Source organism: Ochotona princeps, chromosome 3 (assembly GCF_030435755.1).
Source record: "Ochotona princeps isolate mOchPri1 chromosome 3, mOchPri1.hap1, whole genome shotgun sequence".
NCBI classification, from domain to species: domain Eukaryota; kingdom Metazoa; phylum Chordata; class Mammalia; order Lagomorpha; family Ochotonidae; genus Ochotona; species Ochotona princeps.
The window spans coordinates 100,911,858-100,923,204 of NC_080834.1; the positions used below are offsets into that span (position 1 = coordinate 100,911,858).

General features: G+C 60.5%; 1 protein-coding gene across 1 annotated transcript; it reads left to right on the top strand.

The window, feature by feature from the left end:
* Positions 1-1,064: 1,064 nt before the first annotated feature.
* Positions 1,065-10,622, top strand: CHRD (chordin). The gene is made up of 23 exons (XM_004577731.3): positions 1,065-1,628; positions 1,860-1,963; positions 2,413-2,542; positions 2,644-2,772; positions 2,866-2,965; positions 3,088-3,175; positions 3,447-3,588; positions 3,725-3,865; positions 3,982-4,064; positions 4,143-4,290; positions 4,442-4,548; positions 4,655-4,774; positions 5,959-6,115; positions 6,396-6,616; positions 7,016-7,129; positions 7,438-7,710; positions 7,789-7,882; positions 8,004-8,060; positions 8,321-8,424; positions 8,882-8,984; positions 9,540-9,694; positions 9,820-9,919; positions 10,200-10,622. Exons 1-23 carry the CDS (start codon positions 1,475-1,477, stop codon positions 10,253-10,255), a joined length of 2,880 nt encoding a protein of 959 aa, XP_004577788.1. The 5' UTR covers positions 1,065-1,474; the 3' UTR covers positions 10,256-10,622.
* Positions 10,623-11,347: the final 725 nt, after the last annotated feature.

Here is an 11,347-nt window from a genome sequence, read left to right on the forward strand (position 1 = left end):
CCATCTCTTGCTGTCCCCCATGTGACAAGGGGAATAACCAGGCCCATGTGTCCCTGTGTTAGAAAGACTGCTGCCGAGCCTCTCTTGCCAGTCCCTCCCTGCTGCCCCCCCTCTCTTTCTCTGGTCCTGGCTCTGTTCCTTTGCTTCCCCCAACCCCAGTCCTGGTCTCCCCACAGTCTCTGTCCTCATGGGCCTCCAGCACACATACACACACACTCCCCTCCCACCACCCCCACTAGTTCCTCCCGAGGATGGGGCTGCCTGGGAGGGAAGGAGGATGGCCTAGATCCCGGAATGCTCCCGTTCAGCCAGACGAGATGCTTCCCGAGATTAGGAAGGAGGGTGCTCAGACGGCCTGGAGGATTGGGGGGGGGGGCATGGGGAGGCAGCAAGAGTAAAATAGGTTGGGGTGGGGGTGGGCTGGAGAGACAGAGGGCCCCTGGGGGTGAGAGCAAGGGAGTGATTGATGGTTGACTAGGTCTGAGGACAGGTTACAGCAGGGAGGGAGATTCCCTTATAGGACAGAAGGGGAATGGTGCCTGTTTCTGGCCAGGTCCCTTGTCCTGGGGCACACAGGAAAGGGGACAGATGTGTGTGTGTGGGGGGGGTAGGGGACAGGAGAGGGAGGTACGGACACAAACTAGGCAGTGAGAGAGGGTCCCAGTGGGCATGGAGGGTGCTGTGGGTCCAGGCTCCAGGGCCCATGGTTTGATGGACTTTTTCTGCCCACAGATACCCTGAAAGGGTAGTCTCCATCCTTGGGGCAGGAGCCAGGTCCTCACCCAGGGACTGGCTCCAGACCTCAGGCCCCAGCCTCTGCCCTTCCCTGGCCTGGAGCTCCTGACCCGGGCCGGACTCAGGACACCTCGGGGTTCAGTCGCTCTGTGGCTGCCAGCAGCGTGGCAGGGGTTGGGGGTGGGGGGCTCCAGGCCCGCCTCTCCTTCCCCTCTTAGCGCCCCCTGGTCTCCCCTCTCCCCCTCCCCCTCTTCGTTCCCCCTTCTCCGGCAGCCCCTCCCTCCTCCCCTGCCCGGTCCCAGCCCCTCCCTCTCCTCCCCCCATTCGCGATTCGGGCCGCGGCTGCTGGGCCGGACCCCCCGGGTTCAGCCCGGCCCCTCGCCGAGCCGCCGCCGCCCCCGTTTGCAGAGGAGGAGGCCCCCGGCCGGGGCGTCGGGCGCAGGGCATAAAAACGGGCCGGAGCCGGCGCCCCGGGCACTAGAAGCCGCGTACGGCCCGGGTCAGCGCCCGGCCGGCTGCGCTCCTCCCGGCCGCTCTCCGCCCGCCCCCGCCTGGCCCGGCCCGGCCCGGCGCCGACTCCGCGGCCGCCCGCCCGACGAGCCCCTCGCCGCCGCACTGCCCCGGCCCTGGCCCCGGCCCCCTCCCGCCGCACCGCCCCCGGCCCGGCCCTCGTCCCTCCTCCCTCCTCCCGCTCCCGCGCCCTCCTCCCTCCCGCCTCCCCAGCTGTCCCGTTCGCGTCATGCCGAGCCTCCCGGCCCCGCCGGCCCCGCTGCTGCTCTTCGGGCTGCTGCTGCTGCCGCTCGGCCCCGAGCCGGCCCGCGGCGCCGGCCCTGATCCCCCTGCGCTGCCCATCCGTCCCGAGAAGGAGCCGTTGCCCGTTCGGGGAGCAGCAGGTAGGTGGGCGCCCGGGGCTGGGTGGCGGGGCGGGGGTGGGGAGAGGCGCGGGCAGGGAAGTCGGCTCCGGGGCCAGAGCGCGCCAGCCTGGAGGGGGCCGCGGGGCGCAGGTGGTTGGCGCGCGCCAGCCCAGGGGGTGTCCTCCTCGCCGGCGTCAGGCGGGCAGCGCCCCGGGGCGGGGTACCCGGCACGAGCCGGGCAGCGGCCGCTAGCCAAGCCCGTCCCCGCAGGCTGCTCGTTCGGCGGGAAGGTCTATGCTTTGGACGAAACGTGGCACCCGGACCTGGGGGAGCCCTTCGGGGTGATGCGCTGCGTGCTGTGCGCCTGCGAGGCGGTGAGTTGGACGCGGTGGCGTTGGCCGCCGCCCGGGCCCTCGCGGCGGGGCAAAGCGCTGGGCTGACGAGCCAGCGGCGTGTACTCCGAGCTGCTGGGCAGACGGGAGCGCTTGGGGGGCGGTGGCTAGGGAGGTTGTTCTATTGCCCGCCCGCGCCTAACTTCAGGTGTTGGCTTGGTTGAGCACCCTCTGTGCTGCCTGCTCGGTGCCGGTGCCGACTCCGTCTCCCCCGTGTCTCTGCTCACTTCCCTTCCCTTCTCTTAACGACTCTGCTAGACAGAGGCTGTTCTTTTCCCGAGTGGGGATGGGCAAGGCCCAGAGAGGTCACTTGTCTAAGACCACACAGCCTGAAGATGCGGCAAAGCTGCGGGTCTAGGGTCGCGCTTACTTGTCACCTGACACTCACTTGGCTTTTTTTTTTTTTTTTTGCCATTTCTCTCCCGGAGCAGCCCCAATGGGCTCGCCGTGCCAGGGGGCCTGGCAGAGTCAGCTGCAAGAACATAAAGCCCGAGTGCCCGGCCCTGGCCTGCGGGCAGCCACGGCAGCTGCCAGGACACTGTTGCCAGACCTGCCCGCAGGGTAAGGCCTGCTGTGCCCGCCAAGGTCCTGGGAGCGCTGGGTCGGGGGCAGCTCTCTCTATGGTTTGCTGAAGGCAATACTCCTTACACCCTTTGGCACAGAACGCAGCAGTCCTGAGCGGCCACTACCGGGCCTATCCTTTGAGTATCCACGGGACCCGGAGCACCGCAGTTACAGCGACCGTGGGGACCCGGGCGCGGAGGACCGGGCGCGCGGTGAAGGCCACACGGGTAGGCGGAGCCAGGGGTAGGGTCGCCCGGAGGCCGTATCTCCTGTAGAGGCAGCTGACGGCGCTGCTCGGACCATCCTTCCTCCCCGTGCAGACTTCGTGGCGCTGCTGACAGGGCCGAGGTCGCAGGCGGTGGCACGTTCTCGGGTCTCGCTGGTGCGCTCCAGCCTGCGCTTTTCCATCTCCTACCGGCGGTGAGGAGGGAAGAGGGGCCAGGCCAGGAGGAAGGAGAACGGGGTTGGGGGGAGGAGAGGACACCAGCTGGGAGCAGGTTGATCTGGGCCCAGTCGTGCTCACACCTTTCTCACCCTTGCAGATTGGATCGACCTACCAGGGTGCGTTTCTCAGACGCAGCTGGCAGCGTGCTGTTTGAACACCCTGCAGCCCCCACCCAAGACGGCCTGGTGAGAGGATACTGCTCCTGAGTGCTTGTCCAGTGTGTGTGTGGGGCTGACAGCCTGAGCAAGCAAGCAAGGTGCTGACACTCCTATGCCCATTTTGCACCTGCAGGGTTTGCTCCAGGCCACACAGCTAGGGAGGGGTGGAGCGAGGACCCTGGGCCCCTACGTGAGCCTCTTGGGGAGCAGGCAGGCCCCTCTCCTGTGCTCCTCAGTTGGCCCACCTGGTCTGCGTGCCTGCATTCTGAGCCTCTGCCCTCTGATCTTGCTGTTCCAGGTCTGTGGGGTGTGGCGGGCCGTGCCTCGCTTGTCTCTGCGACTCCTCCGGGCAGAGCAGTTGTATGTGGCCCTTGTGACAGCCGCTCACCCTTCAGGGGAGGTGTGGGGGCCTCTTCTGCGGCACCGGGCCCTGGCTGCAGGTACGGGATGCATATGGCCCCTGTATGTGCAAGTCCTTTGCCTGGGTGGCACTGAGCGAGTGGTGGTGGAGATGAGCGGGCAGGCAGAGGCCAGTGTGTTTCTTGTGGCTTCTTCTTATGATGCTTGCTTCTGCAGAAACTTTCAGCGCCATCTTGACTGTGGAGGGCTCACAGCAGCAGGGTGTAGGGGGTGTTACCCTGCTCACTCTCAGTGACACTGAAGACTCTTTGCACTTTCTGCTGCTCTTCAGGGGGCTGCTGGAACCCAGGAATGGAGGTGAGTCTTCCTGGGTGGGGAGGAGAAGACGGCAGGGCAGGGGGTGGTGGGGCAATGGAAGGAAGAGCAGCTATCCCTCACTGCCTCAGCAAGGTCCACAGGTGTAGCTGTTGCAGGGCCAGCACAGGCTCCCTTAAGGCTCCAGATTCTGCACCAGGGACAGCTGCTGCGAGAGCTCCAGGCCAATGGCTCAGCCCAGGTACGTGAGGCTGCGACTCTGCTGCCACCGGCTCTGGCCTCTTGCTGTGTCACCCACTGTCCTCTGCTCTGTCCCCAGGAGCCAGGCTTCGCCGAGGTACTGCCCAACCTGACGCGCCAGGAAATGGACTGGCTGGTGCAGGGCGAGCTGCAAGTGGCCCTGGAGAGGACAGCTGGGCCAGAGCTGCACATCAGTGGACATATAGCTGCCAGGCAGAGCTGCGATGGTGAGGCAGGATGGGGCTGGCACTCTGGGGTCCATAGCCAGGAGGCACACACGTGTCAGGAAAAGGGCCAGGATGGATTTGGGGGAGATTAGGGGAGCTAGGGGTGTGAGTGACCATGGTGCAAACCTGCCACCACCACCTGTCTTGGCAGTCCTGCAGAGTGTCCTTTGCGGGGCTGATGCGCTGACCCCTGTCCAGACTGGGGCTGCCGGTTCAGCCAGCCTCACGCTGCTAAGGAATGGCTCTCTGATTTACCAGGTAAGACTCAGGAGTTGTAGGGCAGGGTCTGGGGCTGCCACAGGTCAGGCCCTAGGCTTTCAGTGCCATACCAACTAATCCATCCTCCTCCAACCTTGCTTATCAGGTACAAGTGGTGGGCACTGCCAGTGAAGTGGTGTCCATGACACTGGAGACCAAGCCCCAGCGGAGGAACCAGCGCACTGTGCTGTGCCACATGGCTGCACTCCGCACCGGAGGACAGATGGTGAGGGCCCCTGGCAAAACTGTTCCATAAGGTCATGTGCAGGGGTATCACATGTGGGCTGGGGAGGCCGGGTTGCATGAGCAGGAATGGTGCCCCTCATTCACTCTTTCATGCATTTTTTTTTGTTCACTCCTTCATGCTTTTTGTTTTTTTCTAAACTTTGTTTTTTTCTTAACTTTCATGGTTGAAAGTTAAAAGTTAATTTAAAACTTTTAAAAAATTGTATTTGAAAGTGAGTGAGTGAGAGAGAGAGAGAGATTAAGAATCTTCTATCCACTGATTCACTCCCCAGATGGCTGGGGCTGGGATGGTAGAGGAGTCAGGAGCTTCTTTTGGACTTCCCAAGTGGGTGCAGGGGCCCAAGTACTTTGGCCATCCTATGCTGCTTTCCCTGGTGTATTAGCAGGGAGCTGGATAGAAAGTGCAGCAGCCAGGACTCGAACCAGCACCCAAATGGGATGCTGGTGCTGCAGGTAGGGGGTTAACATGTTTTTTTTTTTAATTTTTAAAAAGATTTATTTATTTTTATTAGACAATCAGATATACAGAGAGGAGGAAAGACAGAGAGGAAGATCTTCCGTCCTATGATTCACCCCCCCCCCAAGTGGCCGCAACGGCCGGTGCTGTGCCGATCCAAAGCCGGGAACCTGGATTCTGGGTTTCCCATGCGGGTGCAGGGTCCCAAAGCCTTGGGCCACCCTTGACTGCTTTCCCAGGCCACAAGCAGGGAGCTGGATGGGAAGTGGAGCTGCCAGGATTCGAACCTGCGCCCATATGGGATCCCGGGGGGTTTAAGGCGAGGACTTTAGCCGCTAGGCCACGCCGCCGGGCCCATAGGGAGTTAACATGTTATTCCATGGTGCTGGCCCTGGTTACTGGGCCTTTCCATGTGTGACTGCACAGGTTGCCTTTCCTGATGTTGTGGCTTTCGTAGTACCCATTTGATAGATGAGAGAGGGAAAGCTCAGAGAGGTTGTAATCATTAGGGTTGTCACAAAGCTAGGAGGTGGCAGAAAGAGCTGAAAACTGGGTCTCCCAGGTTCTGATCCAGTGTTCCTGGAGTGTGAAAGCATGAGTGGCAGTAGAGGGAGTGCAGGGCATGTGACAGCTTCATAATCTTGGGCAGTGGAAAAGCTGAGGGGGGTCACTTATACTTTCCTGTCCCCACTTTGTTACCCCTGCAGGCTGTGGGCATCTGTCCAGAGCTGGGTGCCAGAGGGGCTCACATGCTGCTGCAGAATGAGCTGTTCCTGAACGTGGGCACCAAAGACTTCCCAGATGGAGAACTGCGGGGGCACGTGGCCACCCTGCCCTATAGTGGGCACAGTGCTCGCCAGGAGAGTGAGTGACCTGGGGCTCTGCCTGCTTGTTGGTGCCCTCCAATCTGTGACTCAAGCATGTCAGGGGCAATGGCAGGGGCCTGTCTTTGTGCTTGAGCATCTGGGGAAGGCAGGGGTGGCCAGCTGGACTCTGTGGTGCTTGGTGCTGGCTCTCTGGACCTCTGGCCCGTGCGCAGTGCCTTCCAGCTCATGGAGTCTGTGTTAGGAGAGGTGGGGTGTGCTGGGACTAAGGGGTTCCTCTGGGCCATCTTCTCATCTGTTGCTTCTCTGTCTGGACCCAGTGCTACCTGTGCCCCTGGCAGGAGCTCTGGTATTGCCTCCTGTGCAGAGCCAGGCAGCGGGGCATGCCTGGCTCTCCCTGGATGCCCACTGTCACCTGCACTATGAAGTTCTGCTGGCTGGTCTTGGTGGCTCAGAGCAGGGCACCGTCACTGCCCACCTCCTCGGGCCTCCTGGGATGCCAGGCCCCCGGCGGCTGCTTAAGGGATTCTATGGCCCAGAGGTGAGGATGTGATGGCACCATGAGGCTTGAAGGGCCTGTGGTGGGGGAAGCAGAGAATGGGCAGCGTGATGTTGCAACACAGACCTGGGTAGGGTTCTGCCTCTGCTTATTCACCTTGCTTTCTATGTCCTCCCCTGCTGGCTCCCTTGGGTGGTGTATGATATTCTGTACCTGCAGAGGGGTGGGTGGCCTGGGCACCCACCCATGGGGTAGAGGGGCATGACTATGAACTTGAATTGTGAGACTTGATTTCCAGCCCCAAACCCCCTTGAGAAAGGGGCTAGGTTACTCTGAGGGAGAGAGTTTGTTTAATCTCCCTGGGAATCTTTCTTCATTTGCTAATCAGGGGCCCCAGGAGGTGGGGCCTTTTCCTAAGGTGTGATCCCTACTCCCGGGTAGGCTCAGGGCGTGGTAAAGGACCTGGAGCCGGAGCTGCTGAGGCACCTGGCCCAGGGCACTGCCTCCCTCCTCATCTCCACCAAGGGTAGTCCGCGAGGGGAGCTGCGGGGACAGGTAGGTGGGCAGCATGGGTTGTGGGGAAGGGCCAAGGTGGGACCCCTGTGTTCATCACCTTTTGCTGTCTCTGAACCCTGGGGGTGGCGGTGGGTATCAGTTTGCCTGGATGCAAAAGGGTCATACCAGGCTGCCCATGGGCAGCCTACAGCCCACAACCCTGTCCCTCGTGGCTGGGTTGATGGTTGCTGCTAGGAGCACCCTTCCAGAGTGCCCACAGGGTTCTAGGGATAGAGATGTTGCCTGGGGACTGTTTGAGCTGTCTGATGGAGACTTTGCTGCCTCAGCTGACCAGTTTCTCCTCCCAGGTGCACATTGCCAACCAGTGCGAGGTGGGCGGCCTACGTCTGGCTGCAGCTGGGGCAGAGGGGACACGGATGCCTGGGGCTCTGAATATAGCACCTGCTGCATTGCCAGCACCTCCACCGGTGCCTGCTCCCGAGGTCCCAGTGCCTGTCAAACCTGGTGGTCCAGGGCGGCCCAGAGACCCCAATATGTGCTTCTTTGAGGGGCAGCAGCGTCCTCATGGGGCGCACTGGGCGCCCAACTATGACCCGCTCTGCTCACTCTGCACCTGCCAGGTAGGAGGCCTCAAAGGGTGTACTGAGTCCCAGGCTCTGGGGCAAGGGACCCTTTCAAGCCCCTGCCTCTCCATGCAGAGACGAACCGTGATCTGTGACCCTGTAGTGTGCCCAGCACCCAGGTGCCCCCACCCAGTGCAGGTGCTGGACCAGTGCTGCCCTGTGTGCCCTGGTGAGTACCCTGCAGGAAAGGAGAGGGTAGGGATGAAGGGGCCTGCCTGGTGGGAGATGGATACCTGCCTGAGGGAGGGGTAAGATTGCTCTCTGTCTTCACCATTTCTGTGGCTCCACAGAGAAGCAAGATGTCAGAGAGCTGCCAGGGCTGCCTAGGAGCCGGGACCCAGGAGAGGGTGAGCCGGAAGGGTGCGTGCTGGAGTGGGAGGATCCAGAGAAACTGTTGGGTTGGAGCAGAGTGGGGACAGGAGGGGGTGGGCCTTAGTGCTGTGGTTTCCAAGTGACCCCTGATGAGCCTCATTCATGTTACTGACCCTTAGGCTCTTGGATTAGGCTAGTGTGGCTGGGTGCCTGTGGCTCAAGTCTTGCTTATGGGCCTAGCTGCTGGGCTCAGTACTAATGGCAGTTGGGTACTGTCCCCCCCATCCTCTCCCAGGTTGCTATTTTGATGGTGACCGGAGCTGGCGGGCAGCAGGTACCCGGTGGCACCCCGTCGTACCCCCCTTTGGCTTAATTAAGTGTGCCGTCTGCACCTGCAAGGTATGGCCACCCACTGCCCAAGCTTTTCTGGTGCCATAACCCAGCCGGGTCTGCAGAGATGGGGAGGGGGCTGCCAGGAGAGGAAAAACAATGTGGGCAAAGTATTCTAGGCTCTGAGAGTCAGCTTTCTGTCAGGCCAGGAAGAGGGCCGAACTGGGGGTGAGTCCTGCTTGGCTGATGGCCCAGCTCCACGTGATCCCAGGTGCTTTCTGTACCTCCAGAGCCTCACCGCCTACCCCAGGGTAGACATGGTAGCACCTGCCTGGCAGGGCAACTGTGAGGGATGAGTTGAGTGAGGTATATAAAGCCAGGCCAGTCTTCTAGGGCAAAGGCCAACAGATACCCTACACCTGAGGTGGGGAAAGGAGAGAGGCAAGGCCCTAAGGACCCCCTTAGGCTTTAAGGAGGCTCTAGGGCCTCTCCTTCCTGACCTCCCTCCTTGCTGACATCTCTACAGGGAGGCACCGGAGAGGTGCACTGTGAAAAGGTGCAGTGTCCCCGGCTGACCTGTGCCCAGCCTGTCCGTGTCAACCCTACAGACTGCTGTAAACAGTGTCCAGGTGAGAGGGTGGACAAGGAAGTCTGATCTTTGGAGTTGGCACGGGCCTTGTCCTGGCTGAGGGGAGGCATGGGGAAGGTGGTGGGAAGGGGCTTCACAGCCAGGTCAGCTTGTGCTGAGCACTGCTTTATGCCTAGCCTGGAGCCAGGGCTCTATGAAAGTGTCAGGAGTAGTGGGCTATGAGGGGTTCCAATACCTGCCCCATCCATCTTTCCATCAATCCACCCATTTATTCACTCTTTCATCCCCATATCAACCCTCCACCTACCCGTCCACCTAACCAGTCAGCCAGCCAACCAGCCAGCCACCCACCCACCCACCTACCTATCCATCTCTCCATCTGTCCAACTAATCCTCCATCCATCCATCCATCCATCCATCCATCCATCCATCCATCCATCAATCCATCCATTTATCAATCCATTTACATACCTTCCTTCCAGCCTCATATAATGCCTACTCAGTACCAGAAGCTGCTAGGCACTGAGGATTCGAAGAGAAAGAAAACCTGATCTGTCCCTCTTGGGCTGACCCCTTCTTGTTTACCTCCCTACAGTGGGATCAGGAGCCCGCCCCCAGTTGGGGGACCCCATGCAGGCCGATGGGCCCCGGGGCTGCCGTTTTGCAGGGCAGTGGTTTCCAGAGAGCCAGAGCTGGCACCCATCAGTACCCCCCTTTGGAGAGATGAGCTGTATCACCTGCAGATGTGGAGTAAGTGGTGACAGGGGCTCTAATGAAATGGGCCCTGGGGCTCTGTCCTGGAGTCAGGACACCTTGCCAGGCAGGCTTCACTGCAGAGGCTGCAGGCCACCCTCAAGTGCTCTGTCCTACTCCAGGCAGGAGTGCCTCATTGCGAACGGGATGATTGTTCAGTGCCGCTGGCCTGCGGCTCCGGGAAAGAGCGTCGCTGCTGCTCTCACTGCACACCCCGGGGCTGTAAGTGAGGGAGTGGCTGCCAGGGACAGGGTTGGGTGGGTGTGGCAGCTGCAGGCTGGGGAGGGCAGAAAGCAACATGACACCCAGGGACAGTGCAGTCTGTTTCGGAAGTGCCACTGTTGGCACCCCAGGGAGGTTTCTGAAGCTCAGAAGATAAGCTGGATCACTCAGCTTAGAAACTTCTGACTGCCGTGGGGTCAGGTGGGTACAGATGCAGTGCTGTGCCCTGCATGCCAGCCTGTTCTCTCTTCCTCCAACATGCACTCCTTTCTGTCTCCAGCAGCCCCAGAGACAAGGACTGTTCCACAACTTGAGAATGCAGCTGAGGGCTCCTAGTAATGGCTGGAAGCTGCATGACCAAGAGGACTGGGCCTGAGTTGGGGAAAGGGGCAGCGCCGTGGACCCCGCATTCTCCTTTGGGGACACCCAGTGCCTTGGGATCCTCCAACTGCCTCTTCTCCCCACCCCACTACCTCTGGGCACCACCTCCATGGGGGGTGGGGACAACAGCCAGGCCACACCTAGGCCATCTCCACTCGGACTTCTGGCCTGCCACCCCCTGGCCTGTGCCCTTTCCTTTTGTACATACTGTCACTGGCTTGTTGGGAGTTTTAATTTATCCTCACTCAGCACCAAGGGTCCTCCTTCCTCCTTCTTTTCCCCTACTCCACTCCTGCTGCCCCTGAGCTGAGCAGAGTCATCGCTGGAGAGTTATGTATTTATTAAAATATTCTGTTTTTCAGCCTTTGTGCTTGAGGTTGGCTGTTTGTGGCCAGGACTTGAGAGATTGTCTTGTGGGGACCAGGGTTCTGGAGAATGGGGTTCTGGAGAGCTGGCTGCCTCTCCTGCGTTCTGCACATGGGCTCAGGACTGTCCTGGAGACAGCTATTGCCTCTGGGACTCGGGCCACCTGAGGCAAGATACACTTGCCAGCATGGCTTCCCGCATGGCTAGCATTCTGGCTGACTCCATGGTTGAGGTTGTTCCAGAGAGAGTGCCTGCCTCCCCATGGAAACAGATTGCATTCGGCATCCATTCATGGGCAAATTGGGTCAGGCAGGGTCTGATGGGGCTGGGGTCAGCTCTGGTCCAACTGTTGGCTGTTTGTCTTGATTGAGACGAGACTTACCTTTCCTGGTCCTTTCATCCTCTTTTCCTTCACTCCCATGCCTGCCATCAGGAGCCAGGAACTCCCGTGGCCTCCACAGGCCGCTAGGAAGTGGAAAGATGCAAGTGCATTGCTTGTACCTGTAGATCTATTGCTTGTATACCATGTGTGGTACCCAGGGATGACCTTGGGGTCTGGGGCTGGGTGGGCTGGGGGAAGCAAGCTGTGTGCGGGCAAGGAGTTACTGTGTCAGCCCATGGAGCCCCATCCACTACCTAGCCACTCACTTATTTCCATGAACCTGCATGCCCTGTATAAAA

Excerpts from the sequence above, each read along its gene's own strand:
- CHRD (XM_004577731.3), top strand. The coding sequence starts at position 1,475 with ATGCCGAGCCTCCCGGCCCCGCCGGCCCCGCTGCTGCTCTTCGGGCTG. Across the intron at positions 4,065-4,142 it reads AGGCCAATGGCTCAGCCCAG|GAGCCAGGCTTCGCCGAGGT; the intron begins GTACGTGAGGCT and ends CTCTGTCCCCAG. Across the intron at positions 6,617-7,015 it reads AGGGATTCTATGGCCCAGAG|GCTCAGGGCGTGGTAAAGGA; the intron begins GTGAGGATGTGA and ends ACTCCCGGGTAG.